The sequence below is a fragment of the Papio anubis genome, chromosome 12 (genome assembly GCF_008728515.1).
Source record: "Papio anubis isolate 15944 chromosome 12, Panubis1.0, whole genome shotgun sequence".
NCBI lineage: Eukaryota > Metazoa > Chordata > Mammalia > Primates > Cercopithecidae > Papio > Papio anubis.
Window position 1 is genome coordinate 15,220,535 of NC_044987.1, and position 24,376 is coordinate 15,244,910.

The 24,376-nt window shown below is 52.6% G+C and overlaps 2 protein-coding genes and 1 non-coding gene across 6 annotated transcripts in view; 2 read left to right on the plus strand and 1 right to left on the minus strand.

The window, feature by feature from the left end:
* On the plus strand, window positions 1-127 carry LOC116269940. The gene has a single exon (XR_004177740.1). It is a non-coding gene; the product is annotated as a small nucleolar RNA ACA64 (small nucleolar RNA).
* A 6,123-nt stretch (window positions 128-6,250) lies between these two features.
* MCAM (melanoma cell adhesion molecule) lies at window positions 6,251-14,897 on the plus strand. Of its 2 annotated transcripts, XM_003910826.4 has the most exons (16): window positions 6,251-6,376; window positions 8,166-8,290; window positions 8,389-8,596; window positions 8,680-8,750; window positions 8,853-8,940; window positions 10,481-10,660; window positions 10,782-10,903; window positions 11,002-11,164; window positions 11,265-11,383; window positions 11,486-11,627; window positions 11,783-11,904; window positions 12,013-12,154; window positions 12,249-12,344; window positions 12,532-12,679; window positions 12,969-13,086; window positions 13,527-14,897. In XM_003910826.4, exons 1-16 carry the CDS (start codon window positions 6,310-6,312, stop codon window positions 13,554-13,556), a joined length of 1,941 nt encoding a protein of 646 aa, XP_003910875.1. In that variant the 5' UTR covers window positions 6,251-6,309; the 3' UTR covers window positions 13,557-14,897. The 2 variants fall into 2 exon arrangements, with proteins under 2 accessions (XP_003910875.1, XP_009185746.1); XM_009187482.3 differs by lacking the exon at window positions 12,969-13,086.
* A 370-nt stretch (window positions 14,898-15,267) lies between these two features.
* The window catches only part of CBL (Cbl proto-oncogene), a 106,774-nt gene continuing 97,665 nt past the window's right edge, over window positions 15,268-24,376 (minus strand). For all 3 annotated transcript variants that reach the window (XM_003910827.5, XM_021926629.2, XM_021926628.2), the window contains one exon: window positions 15,268-23,872. In XM_003910827.5, the coding sequence (XP_003910876.1) occupies window positions 23,586-23,872 (287 nt within the window). In that variant the 3' untranslated portion in view covers window positions 15,268-23,585. The remainder of the gene's footprint in view (window positions 23,873-24,376) is intronic.

Genomic DNA, 24,376 nt, shown 5'->3' on the forward strand with positions numbered 1-24,376 from the left:
GTTGGATGAAAATCATCCTGCGCTTTGCCAGTGGCCACAAGTGAGATTCAGTGCCCAGAGCTTCTAGGGGCCTCAGCTCACCATGCACTGCCCTGTGTGTGGCAGTGAAACCCAGGCCCTGACAGGCGCCACGTAAAAATAAATACGTAAATAAAGCTATCCTCAATGCGCTCCAAGTAAATGGATACTGGAAATGAAAGTAGTGGACTAGGCCAGGTGAGGTAGCTCACGCCTGTAATCCCACCAATTTGGGAGGCTGAGCCTGGCGGATCACTTGAGGCCAGGAGTTCAAGACCAGCCCGGCTAATATGGTGAAACCCCATCTCTACTAAAAATACAAAAATTAACCAAGCGTGGTGGTGTGCCTGTAATCCCAGCTACTCGGGAGGCTGAGGCAGAAGAATCGCTTGAACCCAGGAGGCAGGGGTTACAGTGAGCTGAGGTCGAGCCACTGCACTAAAGCCTGGGCGACTGAGGAAGACTCTGTCTCAAAAAAAAAAAAAAAAAAAAAAAAGTAGTGGGATTGCTATGTGAATATAATCTCAAGACAAGTCACCTAGCCTCCCCACCAACTCCATCTTCTAGCCGGATGGCTACTCTGACACTTTCTGATAGGGAAATTCTGTAGTTGTCCATATAGGTGCCCCTTTCACGGGTCCCATCTCTCTCTTTTTGCTTGTGTCATTTCCCCTACCTCAAAACATCATTCCTCGCTCCTCCCTATCTAAACCTGACCTTTCATTGAAGGCTTCATATTTCCGGAAAGACTTTCCTAGCCAGCAGAGTCCACATTGACACCCCCTTTTCTGAATCCCAGTCGCACTTCCTGTCTTTACCACACAACTGAGCTCTTGATTCAGCTGTAATTATGACACATACAGTGTGCAGGTTTTGGAGTTAGTTAGATAAAACTTGGTTCAAATTTTAGTTTCTTGGAGTGAAGACAAAATTCTGGAACTTGATAATGGTGATAATTGCACAGCATTGTGAATGTGCTTAATACCACGGAATGCTGACGTTTAAATTGGCTAAAATTCTGTTATGTGCATTTTACCACAATTATTTATTTGTTTATTTTTGGAGATGAGGGTCTCCATATGTTGTGCAGGCTGGCCTTGAACTACTGGGCTCAAGCAATCCTCCTACCTCAGCCTCTCGAGTAGCTGAGACCACAGGTACACACCACAGTGTCAGCTGCTAACACAATTTTTTTTTTTTTAAGACAGAATCTCACTCTGTCACCCAGGCTGGAGTGCAGTGGCATGATCTCGGCTCACTACAACTGCCGCCTCCTGGGTTCAAGCAATACTCCTGCCTCAGCCTCCCCACTAGCTGGGGCTACAGGTGCGCGCCACCACACCCAGCTAATTTTTGTATTTTTAGTAGAGATGGGGTTTCACCATGTTGGCCAGGATGGTCTCGATCTCTAGACCTTGTGATCCGCCTGCCTTGGCCTCCCAGAGTGCTGGGATTACAGGCGTGAGCCACCACGCCCGGCCTCTTTCCTCCCCTCTCTACTCCCAGCTCCAATATCAGTCCTGGCAGCAGCAGTGAGGGTCCGAGGCCTCGCCGGGGGTGGGATGGAACCCACCTTCTCCAAGGCTCCCCCTGGGTTGCTGGCAGCCCCGTGTGGCAGGGAAGAGGAACTGCCGGAGCGTCCTTCAGGGAGGAGAGGGGCCAGAAGACAGCAACATGGCGCCCCCAGGTTTCCCACAGGCCCCCTCCTGTAGACCAGCTGGCCCTTCCCTCAGTGACGACTCAAAGTCTAATTTGAAGAGCTCTCTGGGGACATTCCTCTCCCTGGGTGGCGGTATTTTGGGGAGCGGATGTGAACTTCCCTGAAGGGGAGAGGTGTAAACTCCCAGCATCCTGCTACCACCCCCGCCCCCATCACCCTTCATTTCCCCAAGTGCAGGCTGGGGGCAGAGGAGAGGGAAGGGGATTAGGTGCTCGGGCCGGGGAACCGAGACCCAGGGTGTCACCGCTGACAGCAGCGGGCACGCAGAGCTGTAGGGAGACCGAGCCGCGGCCCCGCGGAGCCGACGCTGCCATCTGGCTAGAAGGCCCCACTCTTTCTTTAACCAGAGGTCACAGTCTCACTGCCTACCCAGGAGGCAGCCCCGAGACGCCCCCTACAGCCTGGGTTTTCTCCACCCTGTCCCCGCGCCCACCCCAGCTCTGCCTTCCCCGGCTGCACCGCTTTGTAAAGAGGACGGCTGGTCAGACCCAGCCTGCGCTGGGTCGGGCCTGGGGACCGGATCCGGGACTTCCGGAGAGCCCCAGGGTCCCTGCGCGCCCATCCACCCGCGGTCGCCTGAGCATTTATGGTAATGTTTGGGTTGGGGCGAGCGGCCGGATCCCCGCCCCCTGCCTCCGCCGGGCGGGACCTCGAGGCAGGCTCCTGGGGAGCTTAGCGCCGGCGCCTTCCCGCCGCGGCCGGGTCCCCTGGGTGGAGACCCTGGGTGCCGGAGGCCTGAGGTCCGGCAGGTGGGCTGGCCCCCGTGCGGAGGCTCCTAAGGCCGGGAAGTACCAGAAGGACAGTCCCCAGTTGGTCTGAGGAGGGGTCCGCGGGGTTGGGGGCTCCAATGGGAGGGCTATAATCCCCATCAACCTACCCTAACCACCCACTGCTGCCCACCCAATCCCTGCCTCTGGTTTAAGAGTCCATCATCCCCAGGAAGAGTCCTGATGCATCCACATCCTTTCTCCTTCTCTCCCCCCACTCCCTGGCAGGGAAGGGGCGGAGGGAAGAGGCCAGCAGCTCTCAGGGGAGTCGTCGGAATGCTGGGAGCCTGGGAACAGACCCTGCGGTCCCTGGGAAAGCCAGGCTGTGGGAATCCCACCGTCAGCCCCCTCCCCATGATGGGCCACCGGATGTCAGAGACCCCAGTTCCCCAACAGGGATCTTTGTGAGGGTGGGCCCCGCCCCCCCAGTTCAAGCCCCAGCCTGGCTCGACCCCAGAGTTCAGTAGGCCAGCTGTGACGAAGACAGCCCTTCCCCCGCTCTCCGCCCTCTACCCCCCTGCCTGCTCCAACATAATCCTCGCCATTGTGCCCGTTGCCCCCTCCCTCTGCTCCCCCTCTCTAGACCCCTGTACAATGGGGCCTTTGCAGCCTCCAGAATGGAGATGAACTCACGGTTTTTCCAAGTTTAAAAATAGCCCCTCCATCCCCCAGAAGGCCACCCTCCCTCTCTCCCAAGGTGTTGTGGGGTACACCTCCATCCCGGCTGTGCCTCCTTCCTCCTGCCCTGGGTCAGGTGCGAAGGACATGGGTGAGACAGCGTCCGGCGGGAGCAGGGCTGCTTCCCCCGATTCAGTCTCTTCCCCCACATCTCCCACAGGCCCCCCAGTACAGTATCCGGTTTCCTGCCCCCCCCCCTTTTTCCACCCTGTTTTCACTCCTTCAGTACAATCCTCTCCTACTCACACCCACATTCTGGAAAAATTCTCCACCTTCCCCCCCTCCGAAGACCCAGACCGGATCCTATTATCTGGCCTGGCCAGGAGGTTCCCCAGTCTCCATAACTGCCAAGATTGTTGGGACTCCCCCACCCCATGTTCTCATAGCAGCTGCAAACACCTCTTTATCAGCTTCCTTCCTCGGCCCAGCCCACCCTTCTCACATCCTCACATCCTGGTCAAGGCTCCTGGATCCAGAAGGATGGGTTGGAAGTCATTAAGTTCCCTATGCTGGAGCTGAGAGAGGACACTTGGGTTCCAGTCTTGCCCCTTCCTGGCCTCTGGGGACAGGTCCATCCTTGTCTTTTTACCTCCAACTCCCCAGGGCTCTACTTCTCCTTACAATGAGCTGAAAGCTCCACCCACCCAGGAGACTGTGGCTGAGGAGCCCAACCAGGACCCCCCCCAACCCCACCTGGCCTCAATTTCTCCACCTGTGATCAGACCTATACCAGAGACATGCAGAGGGCATTATGCGCAGGAGGGTCCCTCACGTCTGAGGGGCCCAGGTCCACCATGGGGCTGGAGGAAAGCAGCCTTCTTGCCTGCAACCCAAGGAGGGAAAAAAGAATAAGAATTAGGACTCTGCCCCCAGGGCCTCTTCTGGCCCTGGCCTACATCTGAGCCAGGCTTTTCCAACCCAGTCCATGTGCTGGGGCCCTGCAGGGTGGAAGGCCATGGCCTCCTCCTCCAACTCCCTTCTGCTGGCTGTCAATCCTGTCCTGCTGGAAGTCCGGCAGCCACCTTCTCTCTCTTGCTGCTGCTGGAGTGCTAGCCTCCGGCCTCTAAGGGGAGCTGAGGGCTGATCCCCTTCACCTTCCACTCCCCCCACCCTGCTCCCTGCCTCCATTCCTGAGTCCTCTCCGAGGTCCTGACCCCTCTTTAGTTTGGAATCCCAAAGTGCCCACCTCATGAAACCATCCCGAAGCTGTCTGTCCCCTGAGGCTATGACCCACTCCTGAGCAGCCTAGACAGCCCCAGGCTACTGGCTTCCTTAAAGGACAGTCTTCTGTGCTTGTTTGGTGGGGCCATGCAGGGGAAGGGACATCACCCTGGGCTCTAGGCTCTAACCTCATTTCCCTTTCACTGCAGAGAAAAATCCTCCACCCCCACCTGGCTTCACTCTCCTCCAGCGGAAGAAGAATTCAGAACTGACTGTCCTTGGTGGTTAGCTGGCTTTGTTTTCAGGCCAGAGAGGCGAATGATTAGTTAATGGTGTTAAGTGAAGGAAGGGGGTTGGGCAGGGAAGCCAGCTCCATGCCCAGCCGGGCCTGCCAGGGCAAATGGCATCCTTCAACCATTCCCACTCCAGCCCAGCAGACAAAATATTCTCATCTATTCAGCTCTGGGCCTGGGGCCAGTCCATAAATTCACTCCAGAGTGGGGGCCAGGGTCCTCCTCTTGTTCTCCCTGCAGGCTCCAGGCTCCAGGCCCCTGGCCCGGCGGGCCTGGGTTCTGCACGGCCTCTGGCTGGAGACTAATGGCCATGGAGGAGGGGTCGGCAAAGCTCTGAAAGACAAGGCTGGTGTGGTTTGCCAGTCATCTCTGCGTCATCAAAACGCCACCCCGAGCATGCTCTCAAGTCACCTGGCCATCTCTGGGGTTTGCCGGCTCACCCTCCACCTCCCCCAGCCAGCAGAGGGGTGGCCCCGCTGGGCAACACACCTCTACCCAAATCCAGGCCCCTATTTGGCACTCCCTGGTGAAGGCGCACCAGGAGATGTGGACCCCTTTTCTGAGGCCAGGCTGCTGGGGTCACAGTGAGGCAAGAGCCCCTCCCCCTCCCTAGAGCCTTAGTTCAAGAGGCCAGAAGACCCAGGGAGAAGTGTTTTTGGGAGAAGGGTAGCTGCAGAGCTCCCCACCCAAGCAGGGCTCCTCAGCTATGGACCCACCATCAACAGGGCTGGGGAAGACGGCGTGGGGGTCAGTGCTGCCGGGATCCTTTCAATTATCAGGAACAGCAACAGGTTTGCAGGGTCAGGCTGGGGACCCCTCGCCCATTAACTCTTTCTTCTCCCTGTTTCTTTCTCTTAGGTGAGGGGAAACTGAGTCCCAGGGTAGGCTCCAGAGTGAAGAGGGAAGAAACATGATTCTCAAGGCCCAGGTCTGGACAAGTGTGAACACCTTGGGCCTGCGAATTCAGCCCCCTCCTTCCTTTCTCTGGTCAAAGGCTAGACTTGCAGCAGCTTGGGTTTGAAGGGACAGCCCAGAAGGCACCCTCTCCACTCCCCATACAGGTACCTCTGGTCTGTGGGACTGGCACAGGGTTCTTCTCCCAAAGCTGCCAGCACTGTGAGGCTGAGGCAGTGCCAGGCCGGCGGCAGCGACAGTGGTGCAATCGTTCTGGGAAGCGATCGAGGCCGGCCTGAATTCTCTGTGGCAGGGGAGGGAAGCCAATTGGGAGGCCCCTTGGGGACACCGAGGACCAGGTCCGCTACTGCTCCTCCCCCAGGAGGTCCCCCAGAGGCTACATTGGCTGGCAGGGGCTCAACAGGGGTGAGCCTGGCTGGCTTCGACCCGGGGCGACTCCGGGCATCCGGGACAGCTTCTCCTCGCTGCCACCTCGGTCAGTCAGACCCCTAGACACCTGTCACTACCCCCTCAGCCTTCCCAAGCCAGGAGCCTGGGAGTCCGGCTCCGGCCTACCTCCGGCTGCGCTCCTGGGCGCAGCTCCCGGGCTGGCGGCGCCGGGGCCCGCCCCCTAGGGCTGCGGCGCGCGGGGCGGGGGCTGGGGGCTGCGCGGGGCGGGGCAGGCCCGGGCGCTCCGGGCCCCCTCCCCCGCCCCCCTGACGTCAGCCCCCGGCAGCCTTGAGCTGCTCACTTGGCTCTCGCCCTCCGGCGGGGAAGCATGGGGCTTCCCAGGCTGGTCTGCGCCTTCTTGCTCGCCGCCTGCTGCTGCTGTCCTCGCGTCGCGGGTGAGTGAGTTCGTAGGGGGGCCGCGCCCCGGCTAGGGGTCTACGGTGGAGCGTGCCAGCGAGCAGAGCCAGCGGCGCGGCAGGGTCAGGGCGTTGCGTCCGGGAGGACGCGCCTCCTCCCCGGGTCCCCGACCGCCGGGCGCCTTGCTCACGAGCAACTCTTCTTTGCAGCCAGTTTGCAGCGGGGATTCTAGAGTATCCCGGGAGCAGCACTGGGAAGGCGGGGAGGAGGCTGCTTCTGGGAGCGAGAAGGGGTGGAGCCCAGCCTTTCGGGGTGCTGGGGGGAGTCGTCCCTGAGGTGCTCACTCTGGAGGCCCGCAACTGAAGCCGGGCAGGAGGCGCAGCTGGGGCGCATCCTCAAAGCCTGAATTCCGCGCCCGCCTGTTGCTGGAAAAGGCAGCTTCCTTCGCTGGAGGGGGTGCGCCGGCCCACCCCTTCCCCCTCCCGCCTGGGCATCGCGCCAGGCTGGAGGTGAGCGAGAGCGGGAGGTTCGGCTGCTCCCGCCCGAGCTGGGCGTTGGCATGGGTTGCGGGGCGGTGTGGGTCGCCTCGCGCCTCCCCAAGTGATGGGATCATAGGGGACAGAGATGAGGGATGGAGGATTCCCATACTGGAAGCGCCCGCTAGCTTATTTTGGGGACCACATTCAGGTGGGAAGAGCGCCCGGGCACCTTGGAGCGTTTCTCTGGATCCGCCTGGTAGCCGGGCGCTCTCGGGTCCACGCTGCCCTTGTATGGCCCGCAGCTGTGTCGCGTGTTTCTCTTAGCTCCCGTTCCGCGGTCCCAGCCGCTGTCCGGCTGGGGAAGGGGAGGGCTAGGCAATACCCAGCTCGCTGGCCTCATGCCCAGTGCCAACCATGTCCCTGGGGTATTCCAGGCTACTGCCTCCCAGGCTGACTTTATTTCTGGGGAAAGGGCTAAATCGGGCTCCACAGTTGCAGCCGGTCCAGCTCCACCCTGCCCTGCTCTTCTAGCTCTGGGAGAAGGAGTCAGGGGTCTGAGGCTCCGGGTTGGAGACCCCTCCTTCCACCTGCCCTCCTTGTCCGAGAGCCAAGGCAACAACCCAGGCATCCCAGAGCCCAGGCAGATGGTGTCGAGTGACATCACCTCCTCACAGGGCTGGCAGCACGCTGGCACCACTGACGTCACTCCTGCCCACTGCCTGGCCCTTGCCCTGACCCCTGGAGGAGACTCTGACCTCTCCATCCTTACCAGCTTCCCGGGGTGGGGTCCCGGGTGTGTGCGGAGTGTTTATGGAGGTGCTGCTGAGGGAGCATGAGACGGGAACTTCCGCCAGAGTTAGCCCGCTGGGTCTTGTGGGGAGTTAGGGCAGGGATTTTGGAGGGCAGAGGGTAGAGTAGTGGTGTCTTCCCCTGGCGGTGGTGACACAAAAGGGCCTGTGTGCCCCAGCCTGGCACATGCCTTGCATTCCCACACTCTGAGCTCACCCGGAGAGGAGGGAGCCTGGAAGGAAAGGGGCCTTCCTCTTGGCCCGGAGCCTGGGTTGCCCCTCTCAGCCCCTCTACCAGCCTCAGCTGGAGCTGCTCGGTGCTCAGTCTCTGCTCAATCTCTGCTCAATCTCTGCTCAGCTCCAGGGACCTGGGGTCTCCTGGACGGGGAGAGGGCTGGCCCAGGTGGGGCGCGGGTCGGGGGGTCCAGCGTTCAGAGGACAGGGCCCTCTGCAGACGCTCTGAGTGGCAGGAAAAACAGCTGCAGCAGCGCTGCGAGGGGAGGGGCGGACAGCCGCTGGAGCTGACACAGCTGCGGGGGGGCCCCGCCTCCCTCCCCCAGGTGTGCCCGGAGAGGCTGAGCAGCCTGCGCCTGAGCTGGTGGAGGTGGAAGTGGGCAGCACAGCCCTTCTGAAGTGCGGCCTCTCCCAGTCCCAAGGCAACCTCAGCCATGTCGACTGGTTTTCTGTGAGTGCTTGGGCTCCTGCAAAGCGCAGCCCGGGGCGGGAGGCTCTGCCCCTCTTGTAGCCCAGGACCCTCTCCTCCTCTGTATCCCCTCCCATTAGGTCCACAAGGAGAAGCGGATACCCATCTTCCGTGTGCGCCAGGGCCAGGGCCAGAGTGAACCTGGGGAGTACCAGCACCGGCTCAGCCTCCAGGACAGAGGGGCTACTCTGGCCCTGACTCAAGTCACCCCCCACGACGAGCGCATCTTCTTGTGCCAGGGCAAGCGCCCTCGGTCCCAGGAGCACCGCATCCAACTCCGCGTCTACAGTGCGTGACCCCATGTCTGCCAGCTGGGCAGTGAGGGTGGTGGGGCGTGGTCCCATGTCCCCCTCATTTCTATTTTCTTGTAGAAGCTCCAGAGGAGCCAAACATCCAGGTCAACGCCCTGGGCATCCCTGTGGACAGTAAGGAGCCTGAGGAGGTGAGATGTGTGGCAGATGGGCTGGGCAGCTGGTGCGCAGCAGCTGAGATGGGGCTTGCAGAGGGCTGGGAGGCAGGGAGACTTACACCTTGTGCTCCTTAGGTGGCAACCTGTGTAGGCAGGAACGGGTACCCCATTCCTCAAGTCATCTGGTACAAGAATGGCCGGCCTCTGAAGGAGGAGAAGAACCGTGAGTAGCCCTTTCTGCTCCCAAAAGCCACCCTTGGGCCAGGTGTGGTGGCTCACACCTGTAATCTCAGTGCTGTGGGAGGCCAAGGCAGGAGGATCTCTGGAGGCCAAGAGTTCAAGACCACCTTGGACAACATAGGATGACCCCGTCTCTACAGAAAATAAAAAAAATTAGCCGGACATGGTGGTGTGTGCCTGTGGTCCCAGCTACTTGGGAGGCTGAGGTAGGAGGATCATATGAGCCCAGGAAATGGAGGCTGCAGTGAGCTAGGATTGTGCCACCTCACTCCAGCCTGGGTGACAGAGCGAGACCCCATCTCTTAAAAAGAGCTGTGCCTATGGTACTACACAGGAACTTGCCTTATGTTTTCTTTAAGCTTTTTAACTAAAAAAAAAATTATACAAATGGTGCTTGAAAATATTTTCATGAGAATTTAAACTGACAAAAAATCTAGAAGTTTCTTCTTGCCTGAGACCCCCTCCCAGAAATAATATCTGTTATCAATCAGGGTGTGTTCTTTCAAGCCTATTTCTATGTATTTGCTCATATATAGAAACATTTCTAGAACGATATAGGCTTTTGTTTTTTGTTATCTAAATCAGTCATTCTTAACCAGGGGTGATTTTGTACCCCCTCCTCCTAGGAGATATTTGGCAATGTCTGGAGATATTTTTAGTTGTCACACTTAGAGGGGGTGCTACTGCCATCTAGTAGGTAGAGAGGCCAAGGATGTCGCTAACATCCTACAGTGCACAGGACAGCCCCTACAATAAAGAATCAATGTGGCCTAAAACATCAGTAGTGCTGGCTGGGCTTACGCCTATAACCCCAGCACTTTGGGAGGCCGAGATGGGCGGATCACCTGAGGTCAGGAGTTCAAGACCAGCCTGACCAACATGGAGAAACCCCATCTCTACTGAAAATACAAAATTAGCCGGGCGTGGTGGCGCATGCCTGTAATCCCAGCTACTCAGGAGGCTGAGGCAGGAGAATCACTTGAACTCAGGAGGTAGGTGGAGGTTGCGGTGGGCCGAGATTGCACCATTGCACTCCAGCCTGGGCAACAAGAGCGAAACTCCCTCTCAAAACAAAAAAGAAAAAAAAAAATTATCAGTAGTGCTGAGAAAGCCTGATCTAAGTGGTGTTGTATGGTATACATTGTTAGACAATTTCTTTTGTACGATCTTTCTGGGTCAGTCTATTTAGATCAGCTGATGGTTTTGCTTATTGCCGAGTTTTCCATACTATGCATATCATGTAGTCGAGTTCACCATTCCCCAGTTAGTGTTTTTATCATTGCAGCATTCTTTGCACACATCCTTGGATATGAGCATGAGCAGACCTGTAAATGTTTTTCTAGGGTTGACCCTGAGCAGTAAAAGTGCTGGGTTGAAGGGTTTCCAGCTTGCATTTGTACCTGGCCCTCTACAGGGCACACGGGACTCTTTAGATGGACACCTACGAACCCCAGTGGACAACCCTAGGGTGGGGTTGGAGGTGGGACTGAGGCTGAGTCTTCCTCCCCTTCCTCCCTGCCCAGGGGTCCACATTCAGTCGTCCCAGACCGTGGAGTCGAGTGGTTTGTACACCTTGCAGAGTATTCTGAAGGCTCAGCTGGTTAAAGAAGACAAAGATGCCCAGTTTTACTGTGAGCTCAACTATCGGCTGCCCAGTGGGAACCACATGAAGGAGTCCAGGGAAGTGACTGTCCCTGTTTTCTGTGAGTGCTAACTTGACTCTCTGCTCACTGGGGCTGGGGCTGCTGGAAACTCCTGCTAGCCCCTCCCTATCCAGCCCAGGGATGACTCATGGGCCAAGAGCTACCCCCTTTGCCTATGCAGACCCGACAGAAAAAGTGTGGTTGGAAGTGGAGCCCGTGGGAATGCTGAAGGAAGGGGACCGCGTGGAAATCAGGTGTTTGGCCGATGGCAACCCTCCACCGCACTTCAGCATCAGCAAGCAGGTGTGGGGGCTTTGTGGTGGGTGCAGATGGGGATGCAAGCAGAGACCCGGGTGGAGTGGTGGGAGATGCACTCTGCTCACCTCCCCAGTCTTCCCCAGAACCCCAGCACCAGGGAGGCAGAAGAAGAGACAACCAATGACAACGGGGTCCTGGTGCTAGAGCCTGCCCAGAAGGAACACAGTGGGCTCTATGAATGTCAGGGCCTGGACTTGGACACCATGATATCGCTGCCGAGTGAACCACAGGAACTACTGGTGAACTGTGAGGAGATGGGGACCCAGGACAGGGGGAGCAGACTGGGGCAATAGGGAACTGGCCCTGCCCTGCCCTGCCCTGGGTGACATGATTGCTGTACCCCCAGATGTGTCTGACGTCCGAGTGAGTCCCGCAGCCCCTGAGAGACAGGAAGGCAGCAGCCTCACCCTGATTTGTGAGGCAGAGAGCAGCCAGGACCTCGAGTTCCAGTGGCTGAGAGAAGAGGTACCAGGCGGGTCTGGGGAGCAAGGGGCTGATGGGTGAGTGGGGCTGGGGGTGACAAGAGTGTGCTCTTCCCCAGACCCTCTGACCCATCTCTCATCCCAGACAGGCCAGGTGCTGGAAAGGGGGCCTGTGCTCCAGTTGCATGACCTGAAACGGGAGGCAGGAGGCGGCTACCGCTGTGTGGCCTCTGTGCCCAGCATACCCGGCCTGAACCGCACACAGCTGGTCAATGTGGCCATTTTTGGTGAGGCCCTCCCTCTGGGTAGCGACCAGGTCACCCCAAGTGGGGTGGTTTTTAAGCTCTTGACAAAAAGCCACCTGCTGCTCTGGGGAGCTCTGGTGCGGAGGGGGAGGCGGGCTAGCTGGGCTTGCCGCCTCACCCCTCCCTACCTCCCCAAGGTCCCCCTTGGATGGCATTCAAGGAGAGGAAGGTGTGGGTGAAAGAGAATATGATGTTGAATCTGTCTTGTGAAGCATCAGGGCACCCCCGGCCCACCATCTCCTGGAACGTCAACGGCACGGTGAGCAGGTGTCTCATCTGCCACCCTCTCCCAATCCCCGCCTGGGCTTTGCGGCCGGGACCAGAGATCCTCCCCATCCCCTGAGCTGCCTCCTTCCTTTCCTTGCAGGCAAGTGAACAAGACCAAGACCCACAGCGAGTCCTGAGCACCCTGAATGTCCTCGTGACCCCAGAGCTGTTGGAGACAGGTGTTGAATGCACGGCCTCCAATGACCTGGGCAAAAACACCAGCGTCCTCTTCCTGGAGCTGGGTGAGGGCTGCATCCCTGCAGGGGATGGCAGGGGCAGGCCCAGGCACGGGCAGTAACTTGCGCTTCTCCTAACACCCCTCCCTCTGCCTCCTAGTCAATTTAACCACCCTCACACCAGACTCCAACACAACCACTGGCCTCAGCACTTCCACTGCCAGTCCTCATACCAGAGCCAACAGCACCTCCACAGGTAAGCCAGGCCTGGCAAGAGAACCAGGGCTGTGCCAGGGCATCCTTTCTGCCCCGTCCCTCCCCAGAGAGCCCTGTCCAGAAAGGTGAGTAGCAGCCCCATCTTGTCGGCCTTGGACTGGCTGGGGCAGCAATGGCGACAAGGTGGCCTGGAGCAGGGAGTGCTGAGGAGTGTCTTTGTGGCGCAGAGAGAAAGCTGCCAGAGCCGGAGAGCCAGGGCGTGGTCATCGTGGCTGTGATTGTGTGCATCCTGGTCCTGGCAGTGCTGGGTGCTGTCCTCTATTTCCTCTATAAGAAGGGCAAGCTGCCGTGCGGGCGCTCAGGCAAGCAGGAGATGTAAGCCCAACACTGGCCCCTCCACCCCCGCCCATCTTGCCGCCCAGCCTGCCGCCTGCCCAGCGCCCGCCTGCCCCTCGAGAGCAGAAGTGGGGCCCTGGGCCAGGGTGCTCCCTGCTCCACTGCCCACTGCCCAGCTTCCATCAGCCACATGGTCTCATGACCTGCTTCCCTGCCCTGGGCTGGCCCTGGAGCAAGGAGCCCTCAACCATCCCACATCCTTCACAGTGGGCCCTTCCCTTCCTGCGGCCCTGAGGTGCCAACCTCTCGCCTCCCTCCCTCCTCCCAGCACGCTGCCCCCGTCTCGTAAGAGTGAATTTGTAGTTGAAGTTAAGTCAGATAAGCTCCCAGAAGAGATGGGCCTCCTGCAGGGCAGCAGCGGTGACAAGAGGGCTCCAGGAGACCAGGTAGGAGGCGGTTCCTGTGGCCAGAGCCTGCCACATCCTCAGGGACCGGGGGCAGCAGGGGCTAACGGTTCTAACTCTCTATCCTTTACCCCTCTTTGTCGGAGATAGGGAGCAGGCCCCATCTTGCCTTCTTAACACCACTCACAGATGGCAGGGCCAGGCAAGTGGCTGAGGGAGCTTGGAGGAAGACTGAGAAAAACCCTGTCCCATCATCTTTTCCTGACCAATGCCCATGACTCTGGGTGTGGCCATTTCACCAGTGCAGTCAAACGGGGACCGCCCTCCTTCCCTGGCCTGCCATGCCCATCCTCGCTTCCTCCCCAAGGCTGCCGCACCAAGTTCATCGGCTTCTGCTTCCATCTCTCCTTCCTCTCGGTGCTCACACCTTCAACTCTGAGCACCGTCTCCGTGTTTCTCTCTTCTCCTCTTCCCACTTTTAGGGAGAGAAATACATCGATCTGAGGCATTAGCCCCGAATCACTTCAGTTCCCTTCCCTGCCTGGACCATTCCCAGCTCCCTGCTCACTCTTCTCTCAACCAAAGCCTCCAAAGGGACTAGAGAGAAGCCTCCTGCTCCACTCGCCTGCACACCCCCTTTCAGAGGGCCACTGGGTTAGGACCAGAGCTGTCCTGAGAACCTCACTTGGCCCTAGAAGGCCCGCTTTTCAGGGACCAGTCCGCCACCATCTCCACATTGAGTGAAGCTCATCCCAAGCAAGGAGCCCCCGCCTCCTGACTGGGTAGGAGAGTTTCTTGCAGAACGTGTTTTTTCTTTACACACATTATGGCTGTAAATACCTGGCTCCTGCCAGCAGCTGAGCTGGGTAGCCTCGCTGAGTTGGTTTCCTGCCCCAAAGGATGGCTTCCATCATCCAAGTGCACCACTGAAGTGAGGACGCACTGGAGCCAGGCACCTGCTCATGTTTAAGTGCGCTGTTCACACCGGCTCTGGAGAGCACCCCAGCAGCATCCAGAAGCAGCTGCAGTGTTGCCGCCACCACCTTCCTGTCTGCCTCTTCCAAGTCTCCTGTGACATTTTTTTCTTTGGGCAGAAGCCAGGAACTGGTGTCATTCCTTAAAAGATACGTGCCGGGGCCGAGCGCGGTGGCTCACACCTGTAATCCCAGCACTTTGGAAGGCCAAGGCAGGTGGATCACAAGGTCAGGAGATTGAGACCATCCTGGCTAACACGGTGAAACCCCATCTCTACTAAAAATACAAAAAAAATTAGCCGGGCATAGTGGTCGGCGCCTGTAATCCCAGCTACTCGGGAGGCTGAGGCAGGAGAATGGCGTGAACCCAGGAGGCGGAGCTTGCAGTGAGCTGAGATCGTGTCATTGCACCCCAGCCTGGGCAACAGAGTGAGACTCCGTCTCAAAAAACAACAACAACAAAAAAAGATACGTGCCTGCAGTGAGGAAGCTGGGCACTGTTTTTGAGTTCAAGTGAATTAGCCTCAACCGCCCGTGTTCACTTGGCTCCCACGGCTGTCTTGATGGATCACGTGAGTGAAAGGCAGGGGAAGTGGACAAAGATGAGGTCTACACTGTCTTTCACGGGGATTAAAGCTATGGTTATATTAGCACCAAACTTCTACAAACCAAGCTCAGGAGCCCCAACCTAGAAGGGCCCAAATGAGAGAATGGTACTTAGGGATGAAAAACAGGGGCCTGGCTAGAGCTTTGGGTGTGTGTCTGTGTGTATGCATACATATGTGTGTATATATGGTTTTGTCAGGTGTGTAAGTTTGCAAACTGTTTCCTTTATATATGTATATATATGAAAAATAAAGCTTAATTGTCCCAGAAGTCTTACATTGCTTTTTATTCATCATGGGTACCACAAGAACCTGGGGGCCTCTGAAACTACAACCAAAAGGCACACAAAACCGTTTCCAGTTGGCAGCAGAGATCAGGGGTTACCTCTGCTTCTGAGCAAATGGCTCAAGTTCTACCACACAGCGGACAGTCACTCTACTTTTCAGCAGCCAAACTGCCCTGATGCAGCATGAAGGGCCTGGCAGGCTGTTAGCAGGAGCTGTGTCCCCTTCCTATGCTTTCCTGCCATTTGGAACAGAAGCAGCTCAGGCTCACCGCCATGAGGAAGGGGGCCTTGGCATTTGGTCCTACGGCAACTCGACTATTACCTCCCAACCCCCTGAATGAGCAAGAACTCAAGTCCGCTACAACAAAAGAAACTTTATTTAAAAATATTTTTTTACAGACATGGGTGCTTGAAAAAGCTCTTTAGTTAACTGTGTATGGAAATGAAAAAAATTAATAAATAACATTAGTATAACAGACTTCTAAACATTAATACACTGGCAAAATAAAATGGACTTAAAATGAAAATGAATCTTAAAGCTCTGCTATTCTCTGTAAGAATATTTACCTTCTGTTTTTCTTATTCTTTACAGGTGAGAATGATTAAATACTGCTAATATAAATTTTTTTATATTAATGACACATTTTTAAAATAGTCCACGAAAATCTTATCTATGTGTTTGTTTTCTTCTTAACACTGATATACAAATTGGGACTCTTCATTCTGGAGAAAGCATCAGGTTCTCTCCAGCACCCCCAGGCTAAGAATTTCAAAATCTTGAATAAGGAGGACTTTAAAATTTCTATCTCCCAATTTTTATTAGTTAAAGGCAAGGGAAAACTGAGGAAAGGGTAAGAGATAAGTAAAATGTCATTATATAGAAAAACTTTTGCTAAAGCTCACTATAGTCACATTACTGAGGACAGGCTTCTGGTCCGTGTTCCTTGCTGCCCTTCCCTGGGGAAACCAGGCCCTGCAGAGGGCACTAGCTGCTTAATGCTTTAAGTCTGAAGCCTTCAAATGAAAGGCCAGCCACATCTGATGGGGGCGGGGGGTGGGGACAGGAGGTCTAGACCAGTTCAGGATCCAGCAAAAAGAAGACAAAACCACCAACCTCCCCTTCTCAGGAGAGTCCATCCTACACTCCTCCACACAACTGGGTAATTAATGTCATCAGGAGGCTAGGACACTTGGAATGGTCCAGAGTTTACCTGGGAATTGTGGAACGTTCTGTCTCTTGCAGGAGACAAGGCATGCAACCTGATAACTAAGCTTGTGATTGGAACCAACCAAATGATCCCAGGGTACAATGCTGCTCTCCTCCACTGAAGTCTCACGGCAGGGGAAAGGGACTCTGGACACACTGCACCTGCCTGTCACCTCTCCAGTCACAGAGAGCATTCTTTCCTGTCTCCTAGACACTAAGGACTAATGAAACTCAAGGTAGAGGAGCTCAGACTCTGGTATTTCCATATTAAGTCCTAAAATGCAGCCTGGGATACAGTGCTGCCTTAGAAAGGCACAAAACATTCGGCTTTTTTTTTTTTTTTTTTTCAGTGTGCTAAAAATTGTTTTGTTTTGAGTAAAGGAAAAAGATATATAAGGTTAAAAATCCCAAGTCACCACAGCCAGAAAACAGATGTAGGAGGTGCCTCATAGCTGCCATGCCACTACCACATGTTTCAGCAGGAAGTCAGGCTTTTCTTTCAAGGCCAAGACACTAGAACAGTGCTGAGCAGGGTAGGTCAGGAGGCATTTACTCTCGTGGGCATTGCGTTGCAGGCTCACTCACCCAGACAGCAGGAGAAAAGAGGCCATGGAAGACAACACGTGGTCCACAGACTCCTAAGTAGTTCTCCGCCTCTCCAGTTCTAAGACGGCCATAAGCATGGCTACCCTCACCCACAACAAGGTCAGAGGTAGGTAGAGAGGAGGGAGCTGACACACAGGCACCCAGGACACCCTGCTTCAGGGCTCAGCATGGAGGTGGCGCAAGGCCTGAGGAGTTGCACGTAGCACGCATTGAGCAATACTCCTCTCTGGCCGCCTGTCTGATTTGAGGGTAGAAGGAGAATGCAGGAGAGGCAATGTTGGGGGGAGGGAGGGGCCTGACATTCATTTTTGGAACTGAATCAGGCAATCAGGACTCTGCTGATTTCTTCAGCTGCCAAATCAGGAGATGTGAGGTTGGCTTCTGGGCTTTGCTCTATACAAACACAGGCAGTGGTCGGCTGCATTTTTCTCAAGCTCTGTACCCAGGAAGGGGCGGCAAGAGCGCCACACAGCTTAGTCTATCTGTCAACAGCCAGCCCTTCCACCTGTGCTCCCCACCTGACTCACCACGGACGTGCAGGGCTTGCTCTCCCCATCCCTACTTCCCCATCTCTTACTCTTTTGCTACTTTTCAGAACCAAGAAACACTGGTATTTCCCACGGGAACCAACTCAGATTTCCTGGGACACGGTGAAGGCACATGGCACTGCTGTCCCTCTGCTGCTTAACCCAGGAGCCTAGACTACAACATCAAATGCAAAGTCTGATGACCCATCCTTCCTCCCTTGATGGACATCTTTGGATTATCAGGTAACTTCTGTGTGTATCAAATGACTCTAGTAGTTTAATAAACCTTTAAGTAAGGCAGTATGAAATACCTTACAACTCAGGACAAAAGATTCAGGCAAGCAAAAGCATAGTTAAACAAAAAAAAAGAAAAGGAAAGCTTTTATATAGGACTAAAATGAAAGCAATTGCCAGAGAAGACACAGGTATACTGTCTAAAGACCTCTCAGTAAAAACTCTATCCTAAACTGGAATCTATATTTAATTTCTATCCTGGCAACTGCTCCATTATTATATATTCTTACTGGCTCTGGCAAAGTAGTTTCTGAGGTGCCTAGGAAGGCCTGCCTGAGAACATTACTGCAGAGCGGCCCTCACACAGGAAGGAGGAGAGGGTAAGGAGGAGAGTGGAGGAGACAGGCCGCAAGCCCAGAGAATGAACATTTCCAAGCACTCAAACCTGAAGAGGACCCAGAAGTCCATGGATAGTGGCTACAGTGGCACCCATTATTAGATTCTGCTTTCTAAGTAACACGGAAGAAGGCAAAAGACCTGAGGCTGAATGGAGGCTAAGGAAGGCCACCCAGGAACAGGCTAGCTCTGGAACAGGACAGGCTGGCCCACAAGAGGGAGGTAAGAAATCTTGGATGCCAAGACTGACAAAGGGAAGAAAAACAGGAAATAAAGATGACAATGACCAGAATTAAGTTAAACCTAAGAATATTCTATGATGTCCCAGAAAAACTCCCATGCCTTCCTTTCCACTAGCAAAAAGGCGGGAGTAGAGGCTTTACTCCTTGAGTAGAAGCCTTTTTAGGGCATCTGCGGAGTCTCTGCTCACTTCTCTGAGAAGCTCCCTGTCTCCAGCTGAAGGAGTCTGCCACATCTCTGCTCTCCCTGGCAAGGCCAACTGCTCAAGGATACTTGATTAATGTGCCAGGCTGAGTGTAGTTTTTCTTAAGAATATGAAGTATGGGCTGAGAGCGGTGGTTCACGCCTGTAATCTCAGCATTCTGGGAGGCCGAGGCGGGTGGATCACGAGGTCAGGAGTTCAAGACCAGCCCAGTCAAGATGGTGAAACCCCATCTCTACTAAAAATATGAAAATTAGCCAGGCATGGTGGCAGGCACCTGTAATCCCAGCTACTCAGGAGGTTGAGGCAGAGAACTGCTTGAACTTGGGAGGTGGAGGAGGTTGCAGTGAGTGGAGACTGCACCACTGCACTCCAGCCTAGGTGACACAGCAAGACTCCTTCTCAAAAAAAAGAAAAAAAAAATAGTAGTATGGGAAATTGAGAATTTGTTCATGGTGATCCGCAGAGTTGGAAGGTGGTGTGGACTTGAGGACTGGAGTGCCTATTTGGGGGTCACGCATACCAAACCAGACAGGGAAGCAGGAGAAAGGACTAGGTGCAAAGCTCTGCAGTTCCAGCTCCACCCGAGAACCAAAGGCACTTCCCATCCTGGGTTCTGTGAAATACCCTGCAGCCTTACCATGAGTCCCTCCTTTCTTCTGCTTGAACATTTCTGTTTCTTGTATCCAAAGGATCCCTAAGCAGTCAAAAATACAACCTTGACCGTCCTTCACTATCCACCACCCTCTAGGCATTAAGCAGTTCTACGTATTTCTAACAAAAGACTGCTCATGGAAACTGAGTTCAAGAGAGTGACAGTAATAGTTTATGCTGAGTTAGAGTACTTTAGATTGAGCTTCTAAAGCTCTAAGGTCTGGCAGAATGATGTGTGGACACTAAGCTTTAGAATCCCTAAATTCCTTGCTCTGAGAGGGAGGTAAAGGCTGACAATTAGGGCACTGATGGAGTTCAATCTGTATAATGTCTGGCTCTTGGAAGACCAAACAACTGACTCAAGGATCTTTGGGTCCTGAGACCCAAAGATAGCGCCCAAACCTCCAGCCCTTCTAAAACATAGAGTTAGCTGCAAAGGTTGTTGAAAGACTGGAAAACCAATTCCAAATAGTACAGGACATGGTGACAGGTCCCAGAAGGGTGATATGAAAATCCTCCCAACGAGGGAGATTAGGGACATAGCAGCTCAGGAAGAAGTTCAAGGAAGGCACTAGATTGGAAAGGGCAGTGCGGACAGATGCTTTGCTTAAACATTTAACGCCCTACTGTGCAACTCTGAGCCAACTTACCTTTCAACTTGCCAAACAGATTCTAATTATGTTGGAACAAATTCCAACATAAAAACAGTCGCTATCCATGAGACTTACATCAAGGAATTTCCCAGGCATTATCAAAGCTATAGGAGACAACAGGGGATAATGGGAGAATCTTGCCCTGCTATTAATCAGGACAGCTCTATAAGGAAAGGTAAGTCTACATGAAAGAGCTGTGAATAAAAATTGCACAATCTTACTGGGAAGAGCTATTTTAAGGTCAAATGCAGAGGCTATGACAGTCCAAGTACAATCCCTCAAACATTAGTAAACTACTATGTGGTACCAAGGGAAGGACAAATGCCTGACATTTCTGGCACATGGTCATCACTCAAACATTTGCTGGATGAACAAACTGTTACAGCCAGGCCAATGGTCAGAAAACTATTTTTCAACAAACAGTGGTCATTCCAGAGTCAGAAAAGCCAATGGCAAGAAGAGGGACTTATAGTTTGAGAAGGCCTATAATCTTCTGATTTTCAAGATGTGAGGTAGGAGAATATTCTGCTTTATCACCATTGCTGAACACCTACAAAAAGAACTAGATCTTAAAGGGAATATATAGGTGGTCCCTAGTTTTTACAAGGAAGTTTTGTTATAAAAATTTGTGACTTGACTGTTTAGGACCATAAACACATTTTACTTTTCTATAAACACATATTTTAAGAGTAATGAACAGTGACCCCCACCTCCCTTAACCAGAAATCTTTTAAATCTTCAAGATAGCTAAATAATACTAACAGTACTATCCCACATCTTGGGCCCCGGTAATGAGGGTCTGTGTAAGAAGAGAAAGGGAAAAGAATGGCAGATTATGTAGACTGGGGCTCGGGGGAGACGACAAGTGGAAGAGAGCGGCCACCCACAGGTACAGAGCACTATTCACAAAAATATTAACAGGTAAATGCTGAGATGAGAAGCTGCCTGGCGTATTAACTAAAGGGAGGTATATTAAGAGCCCACAGGTTTTTCCATTTAAAGAACCCTCTACTTTAGTGGAAGGAACATGGGGGCAGCTGCAAAGGTCCAGTTGTGGTTGCTGCAGACCAGCAACCCAGCAACAAGGCAGCTTGGAAAGCAACCCGTGAAGACACAGGGAAAGCATGAAACTGGGCTGAATACAACAGCCCAATGAATATGAGAAAAAGGAGAACAAAGTGTTGTGGGTTTTTTTACTTTATCAGCCACTAGGAAGGGACAAGGGGAAGAGCTTGCCAAAAATGGCAAAACTCGAAGTCTGTTCGTAAAAGGCAGTTTTAATTAAATTCAGAGCAAAGCCAAAGAATTTTACATTTCCATACAAATGGAGGGTGAAGAATGGGTTACTGGTGCCTTAGTCAACAGAAAATATAAGAAACTAAGCTTTTGACAATAATCTCAAAACAAAAGCCACATGAAAACTTTCCTTAATCTTGCCTGGCAATCTCAGGCACGGACCCAGGTGTGTCCTCAGAGCACCCAGTCAAAGGAAAGATCCTCATGAAATGATCCAAAACCTTGAATGCTGGCAGATACCCGTGAACAACTAACACCCCAGCCCATCGATGGGACACAGGCACAACACACGGAGCTGGAGCCTCAGTTTCACGCTGATTCAAAGAGCCACACAGGACTCAAAAAAGGAAAAGTCGAGACTGCCCTGAGCCTACACAGTAGGGACAATAATTTCCAGAGAAGATTTAGATGCATGGAAAAGGCAAAAGATATATAGCCAGTGCTTTGTCTTCTGAAGCGATCTTTAGACTATAGGCAGTATCTGCAGATAAAGAAAAAATCACAAAATGGACGGGCCTGGAATCTGCTGCCGTTTTTCTTCTAGTTATTTGTCTAGGCCTTCAATATTTAAAGAAAATGCAAAACTGAACGTTACCTCAAAATTAAACAGTATACGTACTGGCTGTTAGAAGTTGATGGCAGTCTACTGTTCGATATTCACTGCCATTTTCCTCTGCCCCACTCCACCTCAATTCAGGACCACCTCACCTAATGGTGGGTTGTGCCGCTTTATGCCATGTAGAGAAGATACTGGGTAGCCATAGCAAATCAACACAAGGTCCTGTACTGCCTACTCTGGGAACATAAATGGCTCTGAGGCCAGAGGATAAAACCAAAAGATTCAGGAGTAGCTGAATGCCAAGAGACGAGTTAGAACAAGTTTTAGTTCCAAAGATGGTAAGACTAGAAAAAAGACTGATCCAAGGAGGGTCAATTCTGTCTAGATCTAAAGACAAAAGCATGATTTAGATTTTCAGGAAGACATATTTATCAAAGAGCAGGCTTGCTTCTGATGTGGAGAAAGGTTACACACTGCTAAGAAAGTCAGCAAAACACTTTGGACAGAATACTAACTGAACTCGAGGGATCATTTATCAGCATATAAAGGAACTGACTAATGGTTCTCCAAACTGGACTCTCAATCTTCTTTATGAACCTGCGATTACACAAACTGCCAGCCCATATTGTCTTTGACTACAGTAATTTATTCACTGAATGATGTCTAATTACTGTGAAGAATACAGTAATTACAGAGAGTACTGAGGACCTCAGGTGAAGAGGAAAAGGGAAGGAAAGGAGGAAAGAGATGTTACATTCCCAAAGCCACAGGCACAAGAAAGAAACGACATCATCGGGAGGCAGCAATGCAGGGAAGGCGCTATCTGCAAGAGGCTGGGCCACCATGGGCATTATCCCCACTCCTTAAAGGGCAAACGAAAAAATCACTGCTGAAAATCTAACCTAATATTCCTCATGTTCAAATGAAGACACCCATATAAGCTGAAATTAATTCACTGGGAAGAAAAACTGAACAGATAAATCCTTACTGTCTATTTTGTGCATTTAAATAGCATGTGAATGAAGCTTCCTAAAAGCTTTATAGTACTCTGGCCAGAAAGTCATCCTGGAAACAAATGTTCTTCCCTTCCCATTAAGTAGAAAGACTCATGACCTACATCAGAACACATACCTGGCACCAAGGCAACTGACTCCCACAGACTATTTTCTGGGGAGGGCATGGAATGTATTTAAAGGCCTCTATCTCAAATCGGTCATTATGTAATTAGGATAATCAAAACATCTTAATAGATTCAATGTTCCTATAGAAACAGTGCTTTGGAGTGACCAGTGTTAGCTGCTAGTATCAAATATGACTATAATAGTGTAGCAACAGTACTTTTCCTCCCACTTATCTACCAAACAAACCAATACCATCACACACAATAAAGAACAACCCATAAGCTGCTTGGCCTCAGTAAGGCTGGTCATAGCAAGCCCACGGCCAATGACAGAACACCAAGAAGGATGAGGAAGGAGTTGATGAGGAAAGAACAGACTGAGGGCGTTCTAAAAATAGAAGACTTTAGCTATGCACATGGTGATATAAGCCAAAGGGGAGTGTTGAAGTTGTAATACACACTAGGCTTGGGTATAATACCACAGTAGATGGAAGTCTTTAAAAAAGATTCCTTCCTAAACCTTTTGTGCTAATTCCCTGCCTGGAATTAACACACACAGCAGGTTAATCTTATAATCACAAGGATACACACAACCACAGGCAGACAGACACACACACAGCCACATCCTTAACCCAGGAAGTCTTAAGTCCTCAATTAGGATTTCCAGCAAAATATTTGTTCTACAGCTTTCTGGACTGTTCCCCAGGTAGGTTATCATGTAATAAAATCCACACTCTCTTTATGTGGGAACTGAAGGACACCTTCAAATGCACTCTCAAGACCCATAAAATAATAAAACATACTAGCTGCTCCATTTTCATTTCACTGCTTTGAAATCTTGGAACCACTGATATGATACCCCACAGAGAGGGCAAGACTTCACTGTGAAGTCACCAAAGGAACTCCTGCCCTTCTAGGTGCTACTTCAGTAATAACTCCCAACTCACTGGTCCTCTAAACCTGCAACAGGGAGGTGATGTGCTAGGTAGCTACATGGGCAGGAGAGGAAATGGAAACAAATTCCCGGAGGATGTTTTTGGCCATCTCGATGTTGTTCTGGGCAATGACCAAAGCTTTCTGGATGTCCTGGTACGAGTACCCCTGACTCATGAGGTTCTCGATCTCACTGGAGAGCTGAGGCGAGGCGGTGGCAGCAGAGGCGGCAGCACCACTACCTTGCTGCCAGCTGCCAGCTTTCCGTTCAGAGTTGATTCTCCGAGGGAATGGTTTAGGAGGTCTCTCAGGAACTTGGGAACCTTCAGTGACATCTAGAATAGGAAAACAAATATTTGCAAATCTGGGGAAATCCTCATTTAACGAGAGCAATAAAAATGTGCTAATATCAAGATATTATTGACTTTCTGTAAATTGGATACATGTGCTCTTCAGTCACAAGGCTGGGTTTTACAGGTTCAAGGGTTTTAAGATATAGCCTCCTCCTTATCACAATAAAAACAACCTTCTAAATATACCATGCACCTGTTCTACAAACAATAACCACTGCAGTCATAAACAACTGCATCATGCTTTACACTAAGCAACATGTTTGTGCACATGTAATTGTCTGTTTTAATTCTGAGGGGACCAGAGAAGATACTAAACTTCGCCTTCTACAAATAAGGAAAAAGAGAGATATAAGTTGCAATAAAGAAGCATTAGCCAAGGCTGAGTGGGGATCACTGCTCGTCTGGGCAACCGAAGGTTGTATTCTTTTTCACCAGCTGTCTGTCCTGAAGGCTATCTTCAATTTCCAAAGTGACAGCAACTCTGGC

Excerpts from the sequence above, each read along its gene's own strand:
- MCAM (XM_003910826.4), top strand. The coding sequence starts at position 6,310 with ATGGGGCTTCCCAGGCTGGTCTGCGCCTTCTTGCTCGCCGCCTGCTGC. Across the intron at positions 10,904-11,001 it reads ACTTCAGCATCAGCAAGCAG|AACCCCAGCACCAGGGAGGC; the intron begins GTGTGGGGGCTT and ends AGTCTTCCCCAG. Across the intron at positions 11,628-11,782 it reads GGTCAATGTGGCCATTTTTG|GTCCCCCTTGGATGGCATTC; the intron begins GTGAGGCCCTCC and ends TACCTCCCCAAG.